Source organism: Hemitrygon akajei, chromosome 9, assembly GCF_048418815.1.
Source record: "Hemitrygon akajei chromosome 9, sHemAka1.3, whole genome shotgun sequence".
Lineage (NCBI taxonomy): Eukaryota > Metazoa > Chordata > Chondrichthyes > Myliobatiformes > Dasyatidae > Hemitrygon > Hemitrygon akajei.
Window position 1 is genome coordinate 44,509,684 of NC_133132.1, and position 27,599 is coordinate 44,537,282.

Here is a 27,599-nt window from a genome sequence, read left to right on the forward strand (position 1 = left end):
TCATCCAAGAAAATGACAACACCTCGAACAGTGCAGAACTTTCTCAAAATTGCACTCATGCATCAGCCACCACTTATCGCGCACCTGTCTTTATGCAAAACACGTATAAACCTCTGAGACTAGGGTACCATCAGCTGAGCCTAACTACTGATGACCTGCACAGGGTTAAAACTTCCAACAAAAACAAACCAAAAACTAATTAGATTCATGCTAATACTTACAAGGGTATAGGGAAAGGCTGGAGGAGTCGAACTCACTAGATAGTTCATTCACAGCTTTGTCAGAATTACAATGGATCAAATGACTTCTGTGCTCAATTATTCTACAAGATCACCAATATAAAAAATACCATCAATTATCATCAGTCCTCACCTTCCATCACAGGCAAGTGGTTGGTTCACAAGCAAGCTGCCATAAGTATGCATGTAGATTGAAAAAATCATGTTGGTGCTGGATCCCAAGAGAAGGAATATGTACCAATCAATATTTGGAGCAACTTGTGGTTGAGCCAATGAGGGTAAAGACAATTCTAGATTAGGCGTTGTGGTATGAACCTGATTTAAGTAGGGAGCTTGCGTAAAGGAAACCTTAGGAGACGGTATACTCTATCATATTATGAACACTCTGGACTTTGAGTGGGAGAAGATAAAGTCAGATATATCAGTATTTCATTGGAATAATGGGAACTGCAATGCATGACAGGAGCTGGTCAAAGTTCATTTGAAGGAGACACTAGCAGGGATGATGGCAGAACAGCAATGGCTGGAGTGTTTTGTGAGCAATTCGAAAGATGCAAGATAGATACATCCCAAAGAAGAACTAGTATTCCAAAGAAAGGATGAGGCATCCAATATTGATAAGAAAAGTCAAAATACAGGAGAAAAGCAAAAGAGACGGTATTAAATAAGGCAAAAATTAGTGGGAAGCTAGAGGATTGGAAAGCTTTTAAAAGCCAACAGAAAGCAACTACTGAAGCCATAAGCAGAGAAAAGATGAAATATTAAGGCAAGCCAGACAATAATATAAAAGAGGAAACCAGAAGATTTTTCAGATATATAAAGAGTAAAAGAAAAGCGAAGGTGGATATCAAACCACTAGAAAATGACACAAGACAGGATAATAGAGTACAAGCAATGGCAGGCAAACTCAATTTTTTTTTCATCATTTTTCACTGAGGAAGACACCAGTAGTATTTCAGAAATTTGAGTATCAGCCAGAAGTGAGTGTAGTTGCTATTACTAAGGAGATGATGTTTGGAAAGCCAAAGTTCTGAAGGTGGATAGATAAGTCACCTGGACCAGATGGACTATACCCTGGGGTTCTAAAAGAAGCCTCTGGAAGAGATTGTGCAGGCATTAGTAATGATCTTTCAAGAATCACAAGATTCTGGAATAGTTCCGGAGGAATGGAAAATTGCAAATGTCACTCCGCTCTTTAAGAAGGGAGGGAGGCAGAAGAAAGGAAATTATAGACCAGTTAGACTGCCTTCACATAACCATATAACAATTACAGCACGGAAACAGCCCATCTCAGCCCTTCTAGTCCGTGCTGAACGCTTACTCTCCCCTTGTCCCACTGACCCGCACTCAGCCCAAAACCCTCCATTCCTTTCCTGTCCATCTACCTATCCAATTTTACTTTAAATGACAATACCGAACCTGCCTCTACCACTTCTACTGGAATCTCGTTCCACACAACTACCACTCTCTGAGTAAAGAAGTTCCCCCTCATGTTACCCCTAAATTTTTGCCCCCTAACTCTCAACTCATGTCCTCTTGTTTGAATCTCCCCTACTCTCAATGGAAAAAGCCTATCCACGTCAACTCTATCTATCCCTCTCATAATTTTAAATACCTCTATCAAGTTCCCCCCTCAACCTTCTACGCTCCAAAGAATAAAGACCTAACTTGTTCAACCTTTCCCTGTAACTTAGGTGCTGAAACCCAGGTAATGTTCTAGTAAATCTTCTCTGTACTCTCTCTATTTTGTTGACATCTTTCCTATAATTCGGTGACCAGAACTGTACACAATACTCCAAATTTGGCCTTACCAATGCCTTGTACAATTTTAACATTACATCTCAACTCCTATACTCAATGCTCTGATTTATAAAGGCCAGCATGCCAAAAGCTTTCTTCACCACCCTATCCACATGAGATTCTACCTTCAGGGAACTATGCACCATCATTCCTAGATCACTCCGTTTTACTGCATTCTTCAATGCCCTACCATTTATCATGTATGTCCTATTTGGATTATTCCTACCAAAATGTAGCACCTCACACTTATCAGCATTAAACTCCATCTGCCATCGTTCAGCCCACTCTTCTAACTGGCCTAAATCTCTCTGCAAACTCTGAAAACCTACTTCATTATCCACAACGCCACCTATCTTCGTATCATCTGCATACTTACTAATCCAATTTATCACCCCATCATCTAGATCATTAACGTATATGACAAACAACATTGGACCCAGCACAGATCCCTGAGGCACACCACTAGTCACCGGCCTCCAACCTGGCAAACAGTTATCCACCACTACTACTCTCTGGTATCTCCCATCCAGCCACTGTTGAATCCATTTTACTACTTCAATATTAATACCCAATGATTGAACCTTCCTAACTAACCTTCCGTGCGGAACCTTGTCAAAGGCCTTACTGAAGTCCATATAGACAACATCCACTGCTTTACCCTCGTCAAGTTTCCTCGTAACCTCTTCAAAAAATTCAATAAGATTTGTCAAACATGACCTTCCAAGCACAAATCCACGTTGACTGTTCCTAATCAGACCCTGTCTATCCAGATAATTATATATACCATCTCTAAGAATATTTTCCATTAAATTACCCACCACTGACGCCAAACTTACAGGCCTATTAATTGCTAGGTTTACTCTCAGAACCCTTTTTAAACAATGGGACCACATGAGCAATACGCCAATCCTCCAGCACCATCCCCGTTTCTAAAGACATTTGAAATATTTTTGTCAGAGCCCCTGCTATTTCTACATTAACTTCCCTCAAGGTCCTAGGGAATATCCTGTCAGGACTTGGAGATTTATCCACTTTTATATTCCTTAAAAGCGCTAGTACTTCCTCCTCTTTAATCGTCATAGTTTCCATAACTTCCCTACTTGTTTCCCTTACCTTATACAATTCAACATCCTTCTCCTTAGTGAATACCAAAGAACTTCAGTGGTTGGGAACATGTTTGGTGTCCATTATGAAGGATGAAACACATGATAAAATAGGCCAAAGTAAGCATGGTTTCCTTACGGGGAAATCTTATCTGAAAAATCTGTTGGAATGCTTTGAAGAAACAACAAACAGGATAGACAAAAGAGAGGTAGAGGACGTTGTTTACTTGGATTTTCAGAAGGCCTTTGACAATGTGCCTCACATGAGGCTACTGAAAATAAGAGCCCATGGTATTACAGGAAAGATACCAGCATGGATAGAAGATTGTCTGACTGGCAGAAGGCAAAGATTAAAGGGGGTCTTTTCTAGTTGACTGCCAGTGACTGGTAGTGTTCTGCAGGAATAAATTCCATTAGCCAACCCTTCAGTGTTACATTGTACAACCAGGGGAGTTCAGAACAGCTGGTTAAAAAAATAAAATTGGCAATGTAACTGATTGAACTGTAATTGATGTGACCGCTTCTTTTCACGTTCTACATCAATGATCTGGATGACAGAATGGATGGCTTTCTGACCACATTTGTGGATGTTACAAAGGTATGTGGAAGGGCTGGTAATGTTGAGGAAGCAGGGAATCTTCAGAAGATTAGGAGAACGGACAGAGAAGTGGCAGATGAATTAAGTGTAAGCAAGTGTATAGTCATGCACTTTGGTGGAAGGACTATTTTCTAAACGGGGAGAAAATTCAGAAATCAGAAGTGCAAAGGGATTTTGGAGTCCTTGTGCAGGATTCCCTAAAGGTTAACTAGCAGGTAAACTCAGTGATAAGGAAAGCAAATGCAAGGTTAGCACTCATTTCGAAAGGACTAGAATATGAAAGCAAGGACGTAATACTGAGGCTTTATAAGGCATTGGTCAGACTATACCTTGAGTATTGTGATCAATTTTGGAACCCTTATCTAAGAAAGGATGTGCTGTTATTGGAGAGGGTCACAAGAATGATCCCAGGAATGAAAGAGTTAATGTCTGGGGAGTATTTTATGGCTCTGGGCCTGTACTCACTGAAAGTTAGAATATGGGGGAGGGGGGAGATCTCATTGAAGTGGACAGGAGGAAGATTGAGGGTTCCACAAATTTTAACTATTTCACCATGTTTAATATCAGTGTTTATGATCCAAGAACAAAATATGGCAAAGGAATGGTATTCATTTTCAATGAATTGCACAATGTTCTCCCGTAAACAGGTTCCTGTCCTTTTGCAGGATATGGCAAAAATCTGGTTACTCAAACAGCTTCAATATGGACAATATTCAAATATGTCACACCATCAACTCTACCAGAGCTATTTTGTTGCTTCAGACTCGACAAGGCTTTTCATAAGTTTCTTTACATGTTGCAACAACGTACCTTCCAGAATGCCAAAGTTGTGTGGTTCCACCTCTTTAATATTCTGACTTCTGCCCCAACAGCACATCCACTGCCGAAACCCTCCAAAAACAGAAACCGCCAGACTCAACTATTTCAATGCTCTCTAGATTGGTCTTCCATTCTCCACCCTCCATAAAAGGCTCTTATCCTACATCCTTCCCATTCATTCTTTTCTTATTGACACACGTACTCAGTGTGTTAGGTACTTCCTGTACCTAATAAAGTGACCACTCAGGGTATCTATCTCAGAAACAACAAGTTCCTGTACAGATCCCTGCAGAACAGCATTAGGCACAGTTCTCCATCCAGAGTAAGGCCCATCAACCACTGCACACCACAGTTGTAACACGTCGTTCAGTTTGAACCATTCTCCTCTGAACTCTCTCATTAACAAGGTATTTTTGTCCACAGACCTGCCATTCTTTTTTTTTCTTTTTTGCAGAATTCTCCTAAAAACTCCAGAGATTGTTGTGCATGCAAATCCCAGGAGGTCAGCAGTTCCTGAAGGAGCATAGTGGTCAGCACAACACTTTACTGTACAGGTGACCTGGGTTCAATGCCTGAACCTGCCTGTCTCCCCATGACCACACAGGTTTCCCCCGAGGGCTCTGGTTTGCTCCTACAGTTCAACGACGTACCATTTGGTAGGTCAATTGGTCATTGGAACTCATCCTATGATTAGGTTAGGGTTAAATCGGAGGTTGTTGGGCAGCATGGTTCGAAGGGCTGTAAGGGCCCATTTTGCACTGTATCTCAATAAATAAATACAATACTCAAACCACCAAAAATACTCTGGCACAAAAACTCATTCCATGGCGAAAGTCACTTGGATCACATTTCTTCCCCATACTCATGTTTGGTCTGAACAACTGAACCTCTTGACTACATCTGCATGCTTCCACATGATTGGCTGATTAGATATTTGTATTAACGAGCAGGTGTGCCTAATAAATTGGCCACCAAATGTATTCAGTATCCTGGTTTATCTTTACAATTGCATTCTAATGCATTAAAGAGCAGCCTATACTTGACCTTCTCTACTTCTGAATCCTTCTACATATGACAAAGCTCTTTTCTAATTTTCAATTCCTGTAAATATGGCTTCTCATGCATTCCTGCCCCACAAGAAAGGCCACCTCAGGCCCAGTACACTAAAACAAACACTTCCAATCATCTGCCACTCCCTCGTTTTTAAGATCCTCCTGATTCTCCAGCTTATGATCACTCTTATTTTCTCCTTTGTCGTGATGTCTTTCGTCCCTAAAGACATCCTTTCCTCGGTTAAAAACACTGTGAGAGTTCAGTTTATCGGTGATACAGACATACTTGTTCATTACAAGATTTAAGGTGAACAGTGGGACCAAGAGAGACTGATCAGTATATGTTTTGCATTGGAAATTAGTAGCAGCTGGGGGGAACCAAGATTTAGTTACGAGTTACTATAAAAGAGTTGAAACGTTACAAAGGTAAAAGGAGGCTAATATAAAGGCTTCAAAAATGATAAAGAGGCTCTTTAGGAAATTACAGATTAATCAGATCAAAACCTTACAGGAAAGAAATCCACAAACAATAATTAAAGCCAGACAGCACAGAAGCCCTTTGGCCTGCAATGCGTATGCTGGCCATCAAGTACCCATCTATACTAATCACATTTACCAATGTTTGTTTAAATGCTGCGACAATACTAGCCTTAACCAGTCTCTCAGGAAATGGGTTCAAGTCACAACCACACTCAGGGTAAGAAAAAATAATCTCTCTCAGATATCCTCTCAGCCTCTTACTCTACATTAAATTTATGCCTTCTAGACAGCTGCATGGAGAATGGTTTATTACAATCTACCCTATCTGACCCTGCAATGATTAATTCCAACTGGAAATCAGTTGCCAGAAGGCTTTAGATACTGAGAAACTGGGGTTAATAAATTTCTGTTGGATCACGGTACACTATCAACAAATAATTATGGATAAAATGTGCTTGACCAGGTTGACATTGTACTTGACTGAATAGCAGAACAACTTTGATTCCTATAATTCACACCAGAGTGTGATATTATAACAGAATAGGTGAATGAGCTACAACAAAGTATACTTAACTCACACCCAAAAGTATATTGACCTCCTGATTGAGAGTCAAAGTAACTTACTTCAGCTGGGCACTCTTACGGGTTTCAGTGACCTGTGTTCAATTCTGTCACTGTACATAGCTCGTACGTTCTCGTTGCGGCTACACGTTTCCTTTGGCTGCTCCAGTTTTCCTCTACATTCCGAAGACGTACAGTGTTAGTAGATTCATTGGTCACAAGGGGGCCTGTTTGCTGTGTGTGTTATCTCTAAATAAATTATGCTGAAAATACATTTTGTTACATTTGGAAGAAATGGCTTCCCTATTCCTGGCTGGCAGCGTGGAGGTAGGTCTCTACCAAAGGAGGTGGAAGGCGCTCCTTCCCTCCGCTAGCCTACAGGTCACCCTTGGGCAAGGCGTAGCACCTGCTTAGCCCCACGATCAGGGTCATGTGAAGCCTTGGGAGCAGGTGGTGGACAGTCGTACGAGCAGCTGGTCCATATTACAAATCCTGGTTATGCAACCACTGATGCTAGACAATCTCTGACAAGTATTGACAATGGCTGGGGATACCCGGCTTGTAAAGACACTGCCCAGAAGAAGGAAATGGCAAACCACTCCTGTAGAAAAAACCAGCAAGAACAATCACGGTCATGGAAAGACCACGATCACCCAAATCATACGACAGAGCACATAAAGATGACGATGATGAGCTTCCGTAAAAAATTCAATCACGAACAAGAGAAAATCTGTAGGTGCTGGAAATTCAAGCAAGACACACAAAATGCTGGAGAAACTCAGCAGGCCAGGCAGCATCTACAGAAAAGAGTACTGTTGATGTTTCGGGTCAAAGGGTCTCGCCCCAAAATATCAAGTAAACCTAAACGGGCCTAAACCTCATCATACAGAGAAAACTATCAAATGGGGAATCAACCAGAAAGCAGGGAAAGCACACAAAGACTTCTCTTCAGACATAGAGTCACAGAATCACAGAACAATACGGCATAGATACAGGCTATACAGCTCAATGAGGCCATACCAACTATGGTGCCCACCCAGTTAGTTGCTATTTCTTGAGTTTGGTCCATTTCGCTCTCTGCTCTGGCACTATGTACCAATCCAAGTGCTTCTTAAGTGATACCACTATATCTGCCTCAACTAGTTTCTATGGTAGCTTGTTCCACATATTCATCACCCTCCACGTGGTTAAGTTGCTCGTCAAGTCCCTTTTACATTTTTCCCTTCTCCCCTTATTTCAGTGCCTCCTACTTTTGGTTTCTCCTACATTAGGAGAGTTATGGTCCATGCCTCTCATAATTCCAAACACTTCCATCAATCATTCCTCATTCTCTAACATTCTAAGGAATATACAGTACTATGCACAAGTCTTAAGAGACATATATGTAGCTAGGGTGCCTAAGACTTTTGCACAGTACTGGAGTAATTTTATGTATTGCACTGTACTGCTGCCACAAATACAAAAAATAAATTCACGGCATAAGTGAGTGATGATAAACCTGATTCTGATATGGGTCTCTATTGTGGACTGAGAGTGGGAACAGAGGAGGAAGAGGGGAATCATATTTGGGAAAAGGGTAAGGGAGAGGGAAGGGAGGGGAAGCACGAGAGAGATGTTCTGTAATGATCAAGTTGTTTAGAATCAAATAATCTTACCTGGTGTCTCAGGGCTAGGTGTGCCTGCACCATTGCAACAGCATCCCCCCACCCGACACTGCTTCTCTGCCACGTGTCACACACCCCTCCCACAGCACTCCACCCTCACCATTCCCAACATCCTATGCTCCCACCAGATTTACAAACTCACTCTCAACTTCACGTTGACAGTACTATGCAAAAGTCTTTGGCACCCTAGCTATACATATGTGTCTAAGATTTCTGTACAGTACTGTAGACCTAGTCTGGGCCCTGTTACTTTGGCCCTCTAGTCCTAGCAACGTCCACATAAATCTTGACTGTGCTCTTTCCAGTTTGACCTCATCTTTCTGTTAACAGGGTGATCAAAACTGTACACAGTACTCCAAGTGAGACCTCACTAATGACTTATACAACTGTCACATAATGTATAACCCCTATACTCAATGTCCTTAAGGTCAGCATCTAAAAGTCTTCTTCACCACATTGACGCCACTTTCAACAAACTATGCCATTGTCCTCTGAGGTCACTCTGTTCCATTGTACTCCCTAGTGCCTATTATTTATAGTACAGGTCCTCTGCTGGTTTGACTTTCCTAAGTGTATCATTTCACATTTACCTGCATTGAAATGCGGTTGCCATTCCTTGGCCTACTTCCCTAACTCAGACCCCCTTATAATCTACAATATTCTTCTTCAATATCAATAACATCTCCTAACTTCACATCATCCACAAACTCACTGATCAAGCCTTGTTCATTCACATTGAAATCATTTATATAAATAACAAATAACAAGGGTCCCAACACCAATCCTAGCAGTACACCATTAATTCCAGACTCCATTCCGAGAAACAACTTTCAACTATCACACTCTGCTTCCTAACAGACAGACAGACAGACAGACAGACATACTTTATTGATCCCGAGGGAAATTGGGTTTCGTTACAGCTGCACCAACCAAGAATAGTGAAGAAATATAGCAATATGAAACCATAAATAATTAAATAATAATAAGTTAATTATGCCAAGTGGAAATAAGTCCAGGACCAGCCTATTGGCTCAGGGAGTCTGACACTCCAAGGGAGGAGTTGTAAAGTTTGATGGCCACAGATAGGAATGACTTCCTATGATGCTCAGTGTTACATCTCGGTGGAATGAGTCTCTGGCTGAATGTACTCCTGTGCCTAACCAGTACATTATGGAGTGGATGGGAGTCATTGTCCAAGATGGCATGCAACTTGGACAGCATCCTCTTTTCAGACACCACTGTCAGAGAGTCCAGTTCCACCCCCACAACATCACTGGCCTTATGAATGAGTTTGTTGATTCTGTTGGTGTCTGCTACCCTCAGCCTGCTGCCCCAGCACACAACAAGCACAACTCCAAGTCAGTTTTGAATCCAAATAAATAACTCTCGAAGAGGCCTAACCTTCGAGACCAGCCTATCACGTGCGACCTAATCAAGGGCTTTGCTGAAGTCCAAATAGACAACATCCACTGCCTCATCTACTTTTTTGGTTAGCTCTTGAAAAAAACACTGAAAGCTTTGTCAAGCACAACTTTCCACACACTAAACCATGCTGATTCCTAATCAGACTCTGTCTGATCAAATATTGGTAGATTCTGTCCTTCAAAATTCCCTCTGGTAATTTCTCCACAACTGATGTCAGGCTGACCAGCTTGTAGTTTTCTGGACTGTTTCCCTTAATTCTGGAGCAAGCATGAATTTCTCCCCAGTAAATAGTGAGGAGAAATATTCAAAAAACTCACCCCACCTCCTGCAGCTCAGACACAGGCAGCCCTGCTGATCTCTAAGGGGACCTATTTACTCCCTCACCCTAATGGGAGTTTTTGTTAATCCTACCTGCCAGATCCATCTCATACCATCTCCTGATGTCCCTCTTCATAGTATTCTTAAACTTTTTATATTCATCAAGGGATTTACTCAGTTCTAACCTCCTAAAGGTAATGTATGCTTCCTTCTTTTTCTAGACCAGAACCTTAGGTTCCCAAAAAATTACCAGGTTTACCCTTCACCCAAACAGGAACATGCTACTTCTAGACACTCGCTATTACATCCTTACAAGCCTCCAACCTGCTTGTTTTTCAAACACCCAACAAATTAGATCCTAATTTCCCCAAAATCAGGCCTGCTCAAATTAACAATCCTAACCTGTGGATCTAACCTAGTCTTATCCGCTACCATCTTAAAATTACTAAAGCTATAGTCACTAAAGCCAAAGTGCTTCCCGACTGCCACTTCAGATATCTGCCCTGCCTCATTCCCCAAGGTCCAATTTTGCACCCTCCCAATTAGAACACCCTATATGTAGGCCTCTGTTAGTCTCGATAGACCATGGATTTGCACCTTGGAAAGTTTCCAGGGTGCAAGCCTGGGCAAGGCTTTTTTTTATGGAAGACCGGCAGTTGCCCAACCTGCAAGTCTCCCCTCTCCATGCCACCAATGTTGTCCAAGGGAAGGGCATTAGGACCCTTACAGCTTGGCACCGGTGGCAATGTGTGGTTAAGCGCCTTGCTCAAGGCCACACACGCAGCCTCAGCCAAGACTCGAACTAGCAACCTTCAGATAACTAGACGAATGCCTTAACCACTTGGCCACACGCCAACATGACCCCCTATATAGTAACTCAGGAAATATTCCTGGACACATTTCACAAATTTGATCTCCATCTAGGCCCTTAACACTCTGGGTTGCCCATTCAATACTTAGGAAATTAAAATCTCCACTAGTACAGAACTACTATTTTTACAACGATGAGCAATGTCTGTACATATCTTCTCCTAAGTTCCGCTGACAACTCGGGAGTGTACAATACAGTGGGACCCGCCTTTTTTTGTTTCAAGTTCTGCCAAAATGGCCTCACTAGAATGTCATCTTAAGGTGTTACCTCCTCACTTATCAAGAAGCAACCTTTCCTGGTAACCAGATCTTTCCTGGTAACCCTGCAACTCTTTAGAACCCTGTCTAATCCTGGCTTCCTAAATCTTGAGTAAATTTCTTTCTTTCTCTTGATTGGATGCTCCACTTCTTGTCGCCCATGGTTCCTTTTCACTACAATCATTTCCCTCCCTCAGCCTATCCAGAACCTCATGCGAATGCTCCCTAAGCAACGTCCCTGAGTACATCTATTCCCAACTTATGCCCAAGTTCCTGCCCAATAGCATCATAATTCCTCCTCTCCCAGTTAAAAACTTTTCCATACTGTCTGCTCCTATCCCTCTCCAAGACTATGGTAAAGGTCAGGGAGTTGTGATCACTGTCTCTGAAATGCTCACCCTTAGAGAGATCTAACACTGGACCTGATGCATTGCAAAGCACCAAATCCAGTATGGGTTCACCTCTAGTCAGCCTGTCTACATATTGTGTCAGGACTCCTTCCTGGATGCAACTAACACATTCCACCCCATCTAAACTTTATTGCAATAAGGAGGTGCTAAATCAGTATCAGTAAAGTGGAAATCACCTATGATGACATCCCTGTTGTTTTTACACATTTTCAAAATCTGCCTCCCTATCTGTTCCTCAGTTACTATTGGTGGTGGTGAGGGGAGGGGCTCTATAGAATACCCTCAATAGAGAGATTGCCTCATTTCTGTTTCTGAATTGCACTAACACTTACTCAGCAGACAAACCCTCCAAGATGTCCCCCCTTTCTGCAGCTGTGATCCAATCTCTGATTAACAATGCCACTCCTCCACCTCTTTTACCTCCCTCCCTGTATCTTTGGTAACATCTAAATCCCAGGACATCAGGCAGCCATTTCCGCCCGTGTGATAACATGTCTCCTTAATGGTTACAATATCATTGCTCCATGTACTGACCCATGCTCTAGGTTCGTCGTCCTGGTTCTTGATACTTCCTTCATTAAAATAGACACCCTTCAAACCATCCAACTGACAGCAATTTTGCCCTTTCAACTGCTGATCCTTCCTCACAATCTCTCTATACACTGCACCTACCTATATATCAATTGGCACATCCTCTGACCTATCACTCTGTTCCTATCATCCTGCCAAACTAATTTAAACAATCCCCAAAAGTTCTGCCCACAAGGATATTGGTCCCTCTCAAGTTCAGATTTAGTCCTTCCTTTTTGTATACAACAGGTCATACATTCTCCTGAAGGGATCCTAATGGCCCACAATATGAAACCCTGTCCACTGCGACGATTCCTCAGCCACGTACTCATCTGCTGAATCATGCTATTCTTATCCTCACTGGCGCACAACACAGGCAGCAATCGAGATCACTACCTTTGAAGTACTGCATTTCAGCTTCCTCCCTAGCACCCTTTATTCTCTATTCATGACTTCATCCCTTTTCCTACCTATGTTCTTGGTACCAATATCTACCACAACTTCTGGTTGCTCACCCTCTTCCTTTAGAATGCTGTGAAATGAATCTGAGACGTCCCTGACCTGCGCAGCTGGGAGGCAGCATACCATCTGAAAGTCTGTTCCACCTCCACTGAATCTCCTGTCTGCTCCCCTAACTATTGAACCCTCTATCACCACTGCACTCCTCCCCCATTCCCTTCTAAGCCACAGCTTTAACAACAACAGAACAACAGAATAAAGCAGGTAAACATTTTTAAATTATCATTTTTTTTTAGATTGATTTGCTGAATAACAAAATGGGAAATATTCACCAGACTTCAGCAAACAACTGGCTTATTTGTTTGGAACAAGTGCTACACCTGCCCCTACACCTCCCCCCCTCACTACTATTCAAAGCCCCAAACAGTCCTTCCAGCTGAGAAGACTCTTCACCTGTGAGTCTGTCGGTGTCATCTACTGTATCCTGTGTTCCTGGTGTGGCCTCTTGTTTATCGGTGAGACCCGATGTACATTTGTAGATTGGGAGACCACTTCAACAAGCACCTATGCTCCATCCACCAGAGAAAGCGGGATCGCCCAGTGGCCGCTCATTTAATCCCACTTCCCGTTCCGACATGTCAATCCATGGCTTCCTCTACTGTCGCGATGAGGCCATACTCAGATTGGAGGAGCAACACATTGCATTCCATCTGGGTAGCCTGATGGCATGAACATAGATTTCTCAAACTTCTGATAATAGCCCATCCCCTTTTCCCTCTCTCACCTCATCTCCTCACCTGCTCATCGCCTCCCTCTGGTGCTCCTCCCTGATTCTCATTCTTCCATGGCCTTCTGCCCTCTCCTATTAGATTGTCCTTTCTCCAGGCCTGTATCTCTTTCACCAATCAACTTCCCAACTCTTTATTTCACCCCTCCCCCCCTCAGTTTCACCTATCACCTTGTGTTTCTCCCTCCCCTCCCCCCACCTTCAAACTATGACTCATCTTTTTTCTCCAGTCCTGAAAGGTCTCAGCCTGAAATGTCAACTGTACTCTTTTCTATAGATGCTGCCTGGCCTGCTGAGTTCCGCCAGCAAATTGAGTGTTGCTTGCATTATTCACTGATTACTGAATTTGAATCAGCACGTTCTTAATATTTTCCACAATGGTACCTTGGATAAATTATGCAAACTCTGTGGAATAGCATGTTGAATATTTGCAACACTTATTTTTAAATAAGTAATTTGTAGGACCATTATACTGCCACATGGTGCCTCCTCTTCAGATGCTATGTGAAAGCAGCATCAAGTCTTAAGTGTTGCCAAATTTTTTATCTTGTTGAAAATTCCATGCAATCTATTCTACACATAGACAAACCAAATACATTATAAATATTTCTGATAAGCCTGAAACATGAACTGTCTTGCTTTTCAAAGATGCTTCCTAATCTGTTGAATATCTTCCAGCACTGCTTCCACCAGAACAAATACTCTCAAGATTGTGCTTCAGTTAAGCACCCACGATGTCCACAATGCCGAAGCTAACAGGATAATGCAAAAATCATTTTCATGAAATCAAAATGTGCAAAGTGAGAGTCCTACAGCCCGTTGTGTTCCGATCTACGCAGCACATGAGCCATGGCCTTCAATGTGTTCAACTAAATGTTGTAAGAGTACTCGACACCACCAATCCCACTGAAGTTGTGTTCCAGATTTTAACCACCCTCTGGATGAAAAAAAATTCTCATAAATACACAATAATGTGTTGGAAAGTAACCTTTCCAAAAGAATGCCATGGATTTCAAATAAAAATAGTTCCAACCCACACGGTGGAAGAGGATATCTAGAATTACAGAGGAGCCAAATTCTGTTTTTAAAGTGAAGAGTAAATGATTATGGCTCTTAAGTAAAATGTGGTCCTCCTTGGTAAATGTGTTAAATCCATAAAAATGTGCATGGAGTTTGCAATCTTATTTTAGCTTTGCAAACAGCATTTGAGATCTGGTGAAGAGTCCCAGACTGGAAAGGTTAATTCTTCTTCTTCTGTGTAAAGTATAAAATCATGGCATTTCAGTAAAATAAAGTCCTGCTTGGATAATATGTTAAATTGACAGGGGTAATATAAAATAGAGTTCTCAACTGTATTTGAGATTTTCAAACTACATTTCAGTATCGAACTGCACACAGAAAATGCTGGTGGAACACAGCAGGCCAGGCAGCATCTATAGGAAGAAGTACAGTCAACGTTTCAGGCCGAGACCCTTCATCAACTAACAGAAAGAAGAGATAGTAAGAGATTTGAAAGTGGAAGGGGGAGATCCAAAATTATAGGAGAAGACAGGAGGGGGAGGGATGAAGCTAAGAGCTGGAAAGTTGATTGGCAAAAGGGATGCAGAGCTGGAGAAGGAAAAGGATCATGGGACGGGAGGCTTTGGGAGAAAGAAAGGGGGAGGGGAGCACCAGAGGGAGATGGAGAGCAGGCATGGAGTGATTGTGAGAGAGACAGAGAGAGAAAAAAGAGAGAGAGAAAAAAAGAAAAAGAGAAGAGAATAAATAAATAGATAGACAGATAAATAAATAAATAAGAGATGGGGTAAGAAGGGGAGGGGGGCATTAACAATAGTTAGAGAAATCAATGTTCATGCCATCAGGTTAGAAGCTACCCATCTGGTATATAAGGTGTTGTTCCTCCAACCTGAGTGTGGCTTCATCTTGACAGTAGAGGAGACCATAGATAGACATATCAGAAAGGGAATGGGACGTGGAATTAAAATGTGTGGCCACTGGGAGATCCTGCTTTCTCTGGCGGACAGAGCATAGGTGTTCAGCGAAACGGTCTCCCAGTCTGCGTTGGGTCTCACCAATATATAGAAGGCCACACCAGGACCACCGGACGCAGTATACCACACCAGCCGACTTACTGGTGAAGTGTCGCCTCACCTGGAAGGACTGTGTGGGGCCCTGAATGGTAGTGAGGGAGGAAGTGTAAGGGCAGGTGTAGCACTTGTTCCGCTTACAAGGATAAGTGCTGGGAGGGAGATAGGTGGGAATGGATGGGGGGGGGGGGGGGGGACAAATGGACAAGGGAGTCGCATAGGGACAGAAAGATGTGCTTGGTATTGAATAAGGGTTCCAAACCTGAAAAGTCAATTTTTATTTCAACAGATGCTGTCTGGCCAGTATTTCCAGCATTTTTTGATTATATTTAAAATTTCCAGTATCTGCAGTTTTTTTTATTTTCATCTAATCAAGAAAATTATACAGTTCATTTTAAAGTATATTATAAAGTTCAATATGTAGTATTTAGATCTCTGATTAGAACAATCTTTTCAATTCAAACAGACTCAAATGCTGACTTCATGACTAACAGGTTGAAGGCATTACTGACATTTTATTGTGCATCACTAACTCGTTACAAGCAAGTGGTAATAGACTCTCTTCCTGAGCCACTTCAGACCTCAAGCTCAGAAAACTGGCACCTCAAAACTGGACTAAAAAGAATGTTAAGAAAGCAAAATGGAAAGTAGAAAATGGGCAAACAATGAAAGATTGTTTTCAATATTTCAAAAAATGAAAATCAGGTTACATTTAATCAAGATTATTGCTACCAGTACAAAAGAAAACTAATCATAAAATGCTTTATCCACTGCACTGTTCAATACAAAAAGCTGAAAGACTTTACCACCAGCCCCTACTGAACATAATTGTTCAAAACATTTGATTCTATTAAAATGAATGTAAAGAGCAATAGGACAGAAAATATGATAAAGTTTAAATAAATGCACTATAAGAAAGTCAGCAGTAGGATAATTGTGATAAGCTAAATGATCCATTCCATTTATTCCTGCATCTGCGGGCCCGAGATTTCATTTTGGAAAATTAAATTTTTTTCTAAAGTAAAATTATTAAAAGCTTTAAGGAAATGTTTTTTCATTCTGTAGAAGAATAATACAGGCTCAGCAATGCCTTGCTGTTTATATGATAACTTAATGTTGGCACAGTTTGGAATGAGGCAGTCTCAAAACACACTGCCAAAACAAATATTAAGTTTTAGCATTAAATTGACTTTATCGACAAAATGGTTCATATTAAAAAAATAAATGGAAACAAAATGTGAAAAACACACTTACTGCACACCCTCCATGATATACATGTTCAAGCCGAAATCCCCAAAGTGACCACCAACTGCTCGGTAAATGCATCCTATTGCATATTCAAAATATGCTATTGCATATTCAAAAACTGGCATATTTTCAATGCTCCCTATAAATAAAGCTCTTCATATTCCAATAATTGAAATGAGAAAAATTAGAATAAGACAGTCTGGACTTCAACCATTTTTTTGCAAGATATTTACGCTGCAGATAAGAAATTATATTAGTGACTTTCTGAACCCAAGCTGTTTAACTGAAGTAGGACTACTACTAGTAGGACTAGATTTTTTTGTTAAACTTAAACCTGCATCTTGTTAGGTGAGTAATAACTTCAGAGCACAGAGATTCTGTTGTTTTGCCTCAGCAGTATGGTACTCAACCATGATCTTTTCATACTATCACCTGACCGCCCAATGTTCAAACAGTACTGTTGGACTATACTAGCATACCCACAAGTGGTACGAATCTTAGAGCCACCTAGGAAAGTGTCAGTGTTACTCTGAGAACTTTACTATCAGATAGGAGCATTATACACAGCATTACCAGAACTAGATAGACCTAGAGGGCAAAAGCACTGGATCTTCCAGTGAGTTTTATGATGATACTTATAATCCTTGCTGTCTTCCTGCCAATAATGTCAAGGTAGCGGTGGTAAATGTGCAGACTTGCAGAGCAAAAATGATACACAAAAGGCATACGTGGAACCCTGTAGTCAATTTTCATCAAAGTTGTGATGATCATGAACACCTCAATTCTGTAGGTTAGCAATGTTCTGCTATTGACAAGAGTGACACATGAACTGAAGCAGGCCTTTTAGCATGAGAGTCTGTTTCATAATTCAATGAGTTGAGGGCCATCTGCACCCTTAATCCATAAACCTGCCTTGTCATTATTAACCAACATCAATCAGAGAATTTCAGCTTATAGCCGACCAGGATAAAGTACTGTCTGCAGGAAGAGTTCAAACTTTTACTATCGTTTGCATACAGAAGTGCTTCTTAACTTCACATTTGAAATTAGAATCTAAGTTCAAACAATCTTGCTCTTGAAGCAAAAGAAACACTTTGTTGTACTCTTTGCTATTTTACGATCTTACGGTAATCACATTAGCATACTCTCCAGAATTTAAAATACAGTTTTTATTACCGAAATTATGTTTTACTCCATCTGCCAAGGGTTCCCAGCCTGGGGTCCACAGACTGCTTGATAATGGTATTGGTCCAAGGCATAAAAAGTTGGGAACTTCTGCACCGCTAATCTATTCTATTTAATGTATGATATACAGCCTTTCTATGCTCCTCTAGACATTTTCATAGTGTGCTTTTGCTGACTGCTATGACCTACTACTCCTTGCTGTATGATTCTTGAATTAACTGTCCCAGATTTGGAAGGCATACATCATTTCAGTGGGAACATATTGTTCTTAACCCTCACTAATTCCATAAAAATCTCACACTAGAGAAGTCATCACGTCAGGAGGAAATAAGCCAGAGAGCAGCATAGATGAAGCCAGCATATCAATTTACTTATTTTACACCAGTGCAGCCAATGTTTTCTAAGGCAAGCTTAACTCATTCATACTTGATAAAATTCTCGCCCTTGCCCCTCTATGAATAGTTGATAATCTCATGGGCTGCTCCTTTTATGAAGCCAGCTGGTCTTGGGACAGCAAGCAGCCAAGGATATTTGTTATGTTTGCTTTGGTGCATTTAAAATAATAATTACCTCAATGCTATCCTCCAACCCACCCTGTAATCCTCAGCATCGGTTCTGCATCACCCACTCCCAGGTTGGGAATTTCAACCTCAACCTTAACTGTATTTTACAGGAACACCATTGACAAGCTGCGTCTCCATCTAGTATGGGAGCAGCAGAGCATCAGACTAGAAGTCTCTACAAAGAACCGTGAGAACAGCTGAAAGGATTATAAGGATCTCCCTACCATTCATCAGGGACATTAATCAGGCAAGCTGCATACACAGGGCCCTAAGTATTATCAAGGATTCCACCCATCCATCCGGCATCCTCTTTGACTTTCTGCCATCAGGCAAGAGACTCCGATGCATAACGACAAGAACAGTCAAGATGGGAAACAGTTTCTTCCCTCAGGCCATTAGGCTTTTGAACTCCCTGCCGCATCTCATTTAAAACATCACCCGCTAATTTGATCTGTACCCCACAATATTTATGTATTTTATTTTGTTTATTCATGTGCAATTAATTTGTACATTTTATTCTTATTTTCCTAAATTATTGTGCATTATACATGTGCTATGTGTACTACTGTGCTTCATTCCCTGGTCTGGAGAAATGTTGTCTCATTTGACAGTATACATGTAGTTAAATGACAATAAACTTGACTTGAGTTGACTTTTCACCCCTGCATAATTTGTTAGCACAAATGGAAATAAGGGCATGCATTACCATGTACAGACCAATTATCAGATGCATATGCAGTTGGCAGAATTACAAATGCTGCTTGTGAGACACTGATCACCAGCCTTCCTCTCAGCTGGACTGGTCAGCTTACATTTAACTCCCTGCCTTATGCTCTCTTGTCAATTTAGTTGATACTTGCACATGCAAATAGCCATTAAGATTTGCAGTGATTTTCTGGTTGTGTAAAAGATCAGCAAAAATACATCATTCAGTAATATATCATTAAGGCAAGTGACTTTGACACCATTTAAAGGACCCCCACCCCTGGTATTTGGCCGCATCGTTTACCTGGCTGTAGATATTAAAGGATGCTTCGTCCCGACCAATTTTCTGACATGAAGAGCAATGTTGCTTAACTCATCACTGAGCAGGCAACGAAGACTCATAAAGGAGGTTGGGTATCCAACGATCTTCTCCGCCTCAGACACCACTTTTGTCCACGATGAAGGGGATGTGGTTGAGTACAAGACACGGCTGTGGTTGTAAGCACCAGCCAGAGCAGTTCCATACTTCATGATTCTCAGTGTCAGTGACATGCTTGCACAGGTTGAGTGTGAAGATCTAGGAGATACTTAACTTTACAGCTAGGAAACCGTATACTCCAGGATCTATGCTAAAGACAGCGAAGGAACAAAGGATGAAGAAAATCATCAGTGGTTCCTGCCAAGGAAAGAGATACTTAATTAATTTAGTTTGCCATGCATCTTTTTATTCCATGGGTCGTTCAACTGGGAGCAAATATGTAAGAAGTAAAAGACTGTAAAGAATAACGTAACACACACAAAATGCTGGCAGAAATGAACAGGTCAGGCAACAGATAATGTAAGGTTTTGTTACACCCATAGGCACTCTGAATGTGACAGTGCCATCATATTTGCCTGCCAATGCCATTTGCCATTCAACTCAACTCAACCCTCAGTTTTGAAACAGGCAAATCAGTAACAAGCTGAAGGTCAGGCATTCTACAGTGGGACCATATGCACCTCAAGGCTGGACCTTCATATCGAGTGACCTGAGTAAATAAAGCAACTTCATCTACTTGAACAAGATCTTTGATCTCGTCCAACATGCTAATTGATTTATTGATTTTTCTTTAATCATGGAAAAAAAATCCATTCACCTAACTCATCCAAAGCAACTAGCTGGCATCCCTTTGTATTAAACCCATTACCTAGCACTCAGATTCAAGTGGTTATCTCGACACTTCTGAAGTGCTATCAGTGACTCAGCTTCAACCGCTCTTTCAGGCAATGTAGTCCAGACACTTGCCACGCTGGGTGAAGGTGACATCCCCTCTAAATCCTACCTCCTTACTCTACATCTATGTCATCTAGTTTTTTCCACATGTGATAATGGGGAAAGGTGTTTTCAGTCTACCCTATTTATATTCCTCATAATTTTATATACCTCAATCGTATCCCATATCTTAATCTTGTCTGCTCCAGGGAAAATAGATCTATCCAGTCAACACAGACATAATTCTAGAGGAACTCAGCAGGTCAGGCAGCATCTATGGAAAAAATGTACAGCTGATGTTTCGGGCCAAGACTCTTCAGCAAGATTGGAGAAGGGACTTCCTAAAACATCGACTGTTCCTCCAGTATTTTGTGTCTGTTGCTTGGATTTCCAGCATCTGCAAATTTTCTCCTTATCTATCCAGTCTCTCTTTTCAACCAAATCTACACCCTGGTGAATCTTTACAGGACCATAATATTTTCAACAAATTCATTTTAGTTTTCAATTTTTTTTCAAGTATCATTTAACCTACTTTCTTAATTATTATAAATACATTTTAAAACTGTATACAGGTCTTTGACAGCATTGAGCTATCAAAAGGCATTCTTGGTCCTCTGCGGCGGGCCCTCAAAGCTCTGTCATAACCCACAGCTTTCTGCACTTCAAAGGACATCCTTTAGATACAGAGGGTCAATCTTCTCTTGACTGGCCTCCCATCAGTTCATTCATCTATTACCACTGCTTGTTGATTCAGTATCCCAAACAGTTGGAGTTCTCGTCCCTGGTTTCAAATTCTCCCATTTATTGCAGTCTGAAAGTTTCTCCCCCACCCACCTTGTCACTCATCAAGTCCTCAGTCAACCATCTCACAATTCCTTAAGATCAGCAGTCTTATTATAAGACTATAAGACAAAGGAGCAGAAGTCTGCCATTCGGCCCATCGAGTCTGCTCTGCCATTTCATCATGAGCTGATCCAATCTTCCCTTTATTCCCATTCCCCTGCCTTCTCACCATAACCTTTGATGCCCTGACTACTCTGATACCTCTCAATCTCTGCCTTAAGTACACCCAATGACTTGGCCTCCACTGCTGCCCGTGGCAACAAATTCCATAGATTCACCACCCTCTGGCTAAAAATTTTTTTTCACATCTCTGTTCTGAATGGGCGCCCTTCAATCCTCAAGTCATGTCCTCTTGTACTAGACTCCCCCACCATGGGAAACAACTTTGCCACATCCACTCTGTCCATTCCTTTCAACATTCGAAATGACACATCTGACACATTTCTGAAGCACCTTAGCAAACTACAATAATAAAATGCAACCTTTTGATGTACAGTATAGATTTTATCATTAGTCTTCCAGAGAATAAACCCAAGGAAAGCATCTGGCCACTTCCATGTTCTGGTGTCCTCCTCCTTCCTTTCCAGTCCATATGAAGGATCTTGACTTGAAATGTCAAGTTTTTTTTCCATTTCCTGCTGAGTTCCTCCAGCAGTTTGCATGTGTTGCCTTTTAAATGTTGCACCTGTACCCACCTCCACAGTTCATCAGGCAGCTCACTCCAGGTACACACTGCCCTATATATAAAGGTGTTACTGCTCACGTCTCTTTTAAATCTCTGCCCTCTCATCTTATATCTGTGCCCTCTAATTTTGGACTTCCTAACCCTGGAGAACTGATGATGACCGTCCACCATACCCCCTCTTGATTTTATAAATACCCTACACTCATGGGAATAAAGATCCTGCATGGCAAACCTCTCCCAATGTCTTTTCTATGATAAGGTGACCAAAACTATAGAGAATACTCCAGCCTTACTAAAAACATAAACTGCATCAAAGACCCCCCACCATCTGGGCCATGCCCTCTTCTCACTGCTGCTATCGAGCAGGAGCAACAGAAGCCTTAGGTCCCACACCACCAGGTTCAAGAACAATTATGTACCTTTAACCAGACAGATAGCTTCACACAGCTCAACACAGAGAATGAATCTCAGGGCAGTATATGCTGACATATATATACTTTGAAAATACATTTAGGTTGAACTTTGAATTATAACATTCAAACCCCTAAACTAGATGCCCTGACTAATGAAGACCAGCATACTAAATGCTTCCATCACCATCCTGTGTACTCGTGTGGCCGCTTTCAGCCAACCGCCCACTTCTACTCCCAGGTCCCTCTGTTACACGACAATCATCGGTGCCCTGAAATGCACTCTAAAAGTCCTACACTGGTTTCACTGTCCAAAATGCATCATTTCATACTTATCTAAGTTGAAGTCCACAAGTAAGTTGAAACCTTCAATCTTTCCATGAATACTGTCTTACCCACAGAAGGAGTGCTGGATTCTATATTTATTTTAAACCATAAGCACTTTTGAGTATCCAGTGATCAAAGTTCAAACTAACTCTATTATCAAAGGACATATACATCACCATATACAACCCTGAGATTCCTTTATTTACAGGCATACACAGTAAATCCAAGAAGCACAACTGGATCGATGACAGACTACGCATAACAGAACAACCAATGTGCAAAAAAACTCTCTGCAAATGCAAAAAGAAAGAGGGAAAAAAAAAAAAAATAATAATAATAAATAGATAAGCAATGAATAATGAGAACATAAGATGAAGGGTCCTTGACAGTGAGTCCAGTTTAGTTGGAACACTTCAGTGATGGGCAAACAAAGTTGAGTCAAGTTTTCCCTTCTGTGGTAACTTCAACTTCCTGAAAGTCAGGCTAGCATTCCCACCTCTGCCTGAACCTGGATCAGTGAGCAGCAGGTCGAACTGCTCCTTAGTGCCCAACACCAAGACCAGCCAAGATGCTGGGATCTCCCCACAGGACTAGTTTCACTGTCTGTCATCTCCCTACCCGGACGGTAGACCCGCTTTGCTGCCTTTCACCTCCCTACCCAGCAGGACCCGTTTGGCCGCCTGTCACCTCCCTACCCAGCAGGACCCGTTTGGCCGCCTGTCACCTCCCTGCCCAGCAGGACCGACTTAGCTGTCAAGACCCACCCAGTGCCCACTTCACCGCTTATCACCTCCCGACCCAACAGGGCCAGTTTCACCATCTGTCAACCCCACTATCCGACGGGATCAGTTTCACTATCTGCCAAACCCCCTCCCAACCCCACCTGATTGCCCACCTGTCACCTCCCTACCCAGCGGAACCTATTTGGCTGCCTGTCTCCTACTGACCTGGCAGTGCCCTCTTTGCCACCTGTCTCCTACTGACCTGGCAGTGCCCTCTTTGCCACCTGTCTCCTACTGACCTGGCAGTGCCTGCTTCACTACCTGTCACCTCCTGACCTGGAGGAATTCATTTCATCATCTGTCATCTCCCTACTCAACGGGATCTGTTCTGCTGCCTATCACCTCCCAACATGACAGGGCCAGTTTCACTGTATGTTAAACACCCCCCCCACCATCCGACAGGATCGGTTTCACCATCTGTCACCCTCCCCCCACTCAATGAAACCCATTTCACCGTCTGTCACCTCCCGACCCAGCAGGAACCATTTGGCTGCCCGTCACCTACCGACTCAGAAGGACCCATTTCACTGTCTGTCACCTCCCTCTCAATGGGTTCCGTTCTATAGTCTGTCACCTTTCTATCCGGCGGGTCCCTTTTCACCATATGTCACCTCCCGACCCAACAGGATCCGTTTCACCGTCTGTCACCTCTTGATCCGGTGGGACCCGTTTCACTGTCAGTTACCTCTCTACCTGGCGGGTCCCGTTTCACCGTCTGTCACCTCCCGACCCAACAGGACCCGTTTCACCGTCAGTTACCTCTCTACCCGGAGGGTCCCGTTTCACCGTCTGTCACCTCCCGATCCGGTGGGACCCGTTTCACTGTCAGTTACCTCTCTACCGGAGGGTCCCGTTTCACCGTCTGTCACCTCCCTACCCGACAAAGAGTTTGCACATGCTGGAATTTGGAGCACCACACAAAATGCTGGAGGAACTCACCAGACCAAGCAGCCGCAACGAAGGAAACTGAACAAGTGAACGGTCTCGACCCGAAACGTCGACTGTCCATTTCCCTCCGTAGATGCTGCCTGACCCGGTGATTTCCTTCAGCGCCCGCCGTGTTGTTCCCTCTACCAACAGGATCCAGTGCACCGTGGGTCAACCCCGCACTCTGCCTCCTCCCGGGTTAGCCTGCCCCCTCTCCCTCTTTCCCCGTCTCTAACTCTTGCAGTACTTATCACCAGCGACACTCACCAAGCCGTGCGCGCCGCCATTGCACGAAATCCAAAATACGACCCGTCGCTAAGCCTGGCGACGGGATGAACGACAGTGCCGTAAAGTGCAAAGCTGGAACAAGCGCTCATGGAGGCGGAGGTAGCGGTTCGCGTGTGTCCGGCTCTCCAGCCTAAACACAGGAGATTCTGCACTTCCAAACACGAGAAGGTCTGCAGCTGCTGGAAATCCAAAGCCACACGCACAATGTGCGGGACTGTGCACTTGCTGGAGACCGTGAGCAATACGGGAGGAACTCAGCAAGTCAGGCAGCATCTGTGCAGGCGAGTAAACTGTCGACTTTCCGAGCCGAGACCCTGCCTCGGGGCTGGAAGGAAAGGGTGTAAGACAAAGCAGTCCCCAAATCTCCGTTAGCTCTCACTGATGTAGAGGAGGCTGCACCAGATAATGTAGATGACCCTGACAGACTTGCAGGTGAGGAGTCGCGTCACCTGGAAGGACTGTTGGAGGCCTAGAATGGTGGAAGGGGAGGAGGTGCATGGGCAGGTGTAGCACTTGTCAGGCTTGCAGGGATAGTTGCCAGGGTGAAGAGGGGAGGGACAAGCGCACAAGGAAGTGACCTCGAGACTGATCCCTCGGTAAAATGGGGAGCAAAGTTAGGTAAAGATATCGGGATGCCATTCGAGGTGGCGTAAGTTACGGGAAACGATGTGCAGAGGCTGTGGGTGGTAGGTAACGGCCGAAGGAACCCTATCACTGTTCTGTCGGCGGGGAATGGGTGAGGGCAGTATTGATGGTGGTGGATGGGAACCCCCGTTCTTTGGAGAAAAACAGGACGTCTCAGAAGTTCTAGAATAGAAAGCCTCAGGCAGAGAAATTGAGAGAAGGGAATAACATTTTTACAGGTGACAGGGTGGGAAGAGGTCTAGTTCAGGTTGGTTTGTGTCAGTGGGTTTGGAAAAGATATCCGTGAATAGTCTGTCTCCAGAGATGAGAAAGGGAAGAGAAGTGGACCAAGTAAATTTGAGGGCAACGTGGAAATCGGATTAAAGGTTGATGAGCCCAGCATGGTTACAGGAAGCCGCACCAATGCCATAGTCAAATGTTGGGAGCATTCACAGTGAGGCTTGGAACATGGATCATCTGGAATCAACCAGGATTGCAGTTATCTTGAACAACACAATGACAATGCTGGAGCAACTCATCGGGTCAAGCAACGTCTGAGGAGGGAAATGGACAGTTGACAATTTGGTTGAGTCCCTTCAAATAGACTTGATTCCATTTATCTAAAATATTTTATTTGAATTTTATATTAATTCCCACATCCAGAAAAGGTCAAAATCAAATCAAAATTGACGTCTTCAATAAAATAAATAGCAAAAATAAAGAGGTAACTGTGGTAACTGTCGGTTTGTAAAAAGTATCAGTGACTAGTCTGTCTCCAGAGATAGAGCGAGAGAGAAAAAAAGGGGGACGTAAATTTGCCTGCAGTTTGTTATTGCCACAGTAGGTCTACAGCAGATGCAATCTCACTGACTCTTCCCTCAGCCTTGGACCACCTGGACAACAGCAATACCTACAACAGCCTGCTGATAATTGATGACAGCTCACTGTTCAATGCCATCATACCCTCAATACTAACTGACAAGCTCCAAAACCTGGGCCTCTGTACCTCACTCTGCAATTGGATTCTTGACTTCCTTGCTGGGAGACCACAGTGAATGCAGATTGGAAATAATATCTTTTCACTGACAATCAATGCTGGTGCACCTCAAGGATGTGTGCTTAGCCCAATGCTTTACTCTCTACATCCACTGCCAGCAAATGTCATCTATAAATGTGCTGACGACACGACTATTTTTGAGGGAATTTCAAATGGAGATGAGGCATACAGGAGTGAGGTAGATCAGCTGTTTGAGTGGAGTTTTCACAGCAGCCTTGCACTCAGTGTCAGTATGATCAAAGAATTGATTGTGTACTTCAGGAAGGGTAAGTTGAGGAAGCACAAACCAGTCCTTATCAAGGGATCAGCAGTGGAAAGGGTGAATAATTCCAAGTTCTTGGGTATCAACATCTCTGAAGATCTATCCTGGGCCCAACATATTGATGCAATTACAAAGAAGGCATGAGAGCACCTGTACTTCATTAGGAGTTTGAGGAGACTTGCTATGACACAAAATATTTGTCGATTTCTACAGATGTACCACAGAGAGCATTCTAACTGTGCATCACTGTCTGGTGTGGAGGGGCCACTGCAGAGGATCGGAAAAAGCTGCAGAAAGTTGTAAGCTCAGCCAGTTCCATCATGGGCACTCAAGGACACCTTCAAAAGGTGCATCCATCATTGAGGAACGCCATCACTCAGGTCGTGCCCTGTACAAAGGTACACACACACTCAACGCTCCACGAACCCTTCTGCCATCCGATTTCTGAAAGGACAATGAACCCATGTACACTAACTCAATATTTTTTGCTCTCTTTTTGGACTAATTTAATTTTAGAAATATATTTCTCATTGTAATTTATAGAGTTTATTATTATTACTTTTTTATTTTATGTATTGTAATGTACTGCTACCAAAGCAACAAATTTCATGACATATGCCAGTGATATTAAACCTGCTGCTGATTCAGAATAAATGATAATGCAGTGCCCAAACCTCAGTGGGGTCATTATCGGGGCCACCTTCGCTGCTGCTGGTGCCTTTCTTAGCATGATCCTCCCCTGTAGTTTAATACAACAATGCCGAGGATTACAGACTTTGTCAAACAATTTCTTCACAATTGCAAAATTTTAGAAAAATTGGATGTAACTAAATTGATTAACGAAAACATTGTTTATCAATGCTATTCCAAAACAAAAACACATTCTGGTAATGTAGTCTCAAAAGACACTACAGATGCTGGAAACCTTGAGCAAGACACAA

The 27,599-nt window shown here is 42.6% G+C and overlaps 1 protein-coding gene and 1 long non-coding RNA gene across 4 annotated transcripts in view; one reads left to right on the forward strand and one right to left on the reverse strand.

The window, feature by feature from the left end:
* The window catches only part of pdss2 (prenyl (decaprenyl) diphosphate synthase, subunit 2), a 233,442-nt gene extending 208,681 nt beyond the window's left edge, over positions 1 to 24,761 (reverse strand). The window contains exons 1-2 of one of the 3 annotated variants that reach the window (XM_073055871.1): positions 24,695 to 24,761; positions 19,506 to 19,877 (exon numbers count right to left, since the gene is read on the reverse strand). In XM_073055871.1, the coding sequence (XP_072911972.1) occupies positions 19,506 to 19,753 (248 nt within the window). In that variant the 5' untranslated portion in view covers positions 19,754 to 19,877; positions 24,695 to 24,761. The remainder of the gene's footprint in view (positions 1 to 19,505; positions 19,878 to 24,694) is intronic. The other 2 variants (XM_073055869.1, XM_073055870.1) reach the window with 2 other exon arrangements.
* Positions 24,762 to 24,788: 27 nt separating this feature from the next.
* On the forward strand, positions 24,789 to 27,331 carry LOC140733059 (uncharacterized). Its single transcript, XR_012100215.1, has 2 exons — positions 24,789 to 24,996; positions 26,872 to 27,331. It is a non-coding gene; the product is annotated as an uncharacterized lncRNA (long non-coding RNA).
* Positions 27,332 to 27,599: the final 268 nt, after the last annotated feature.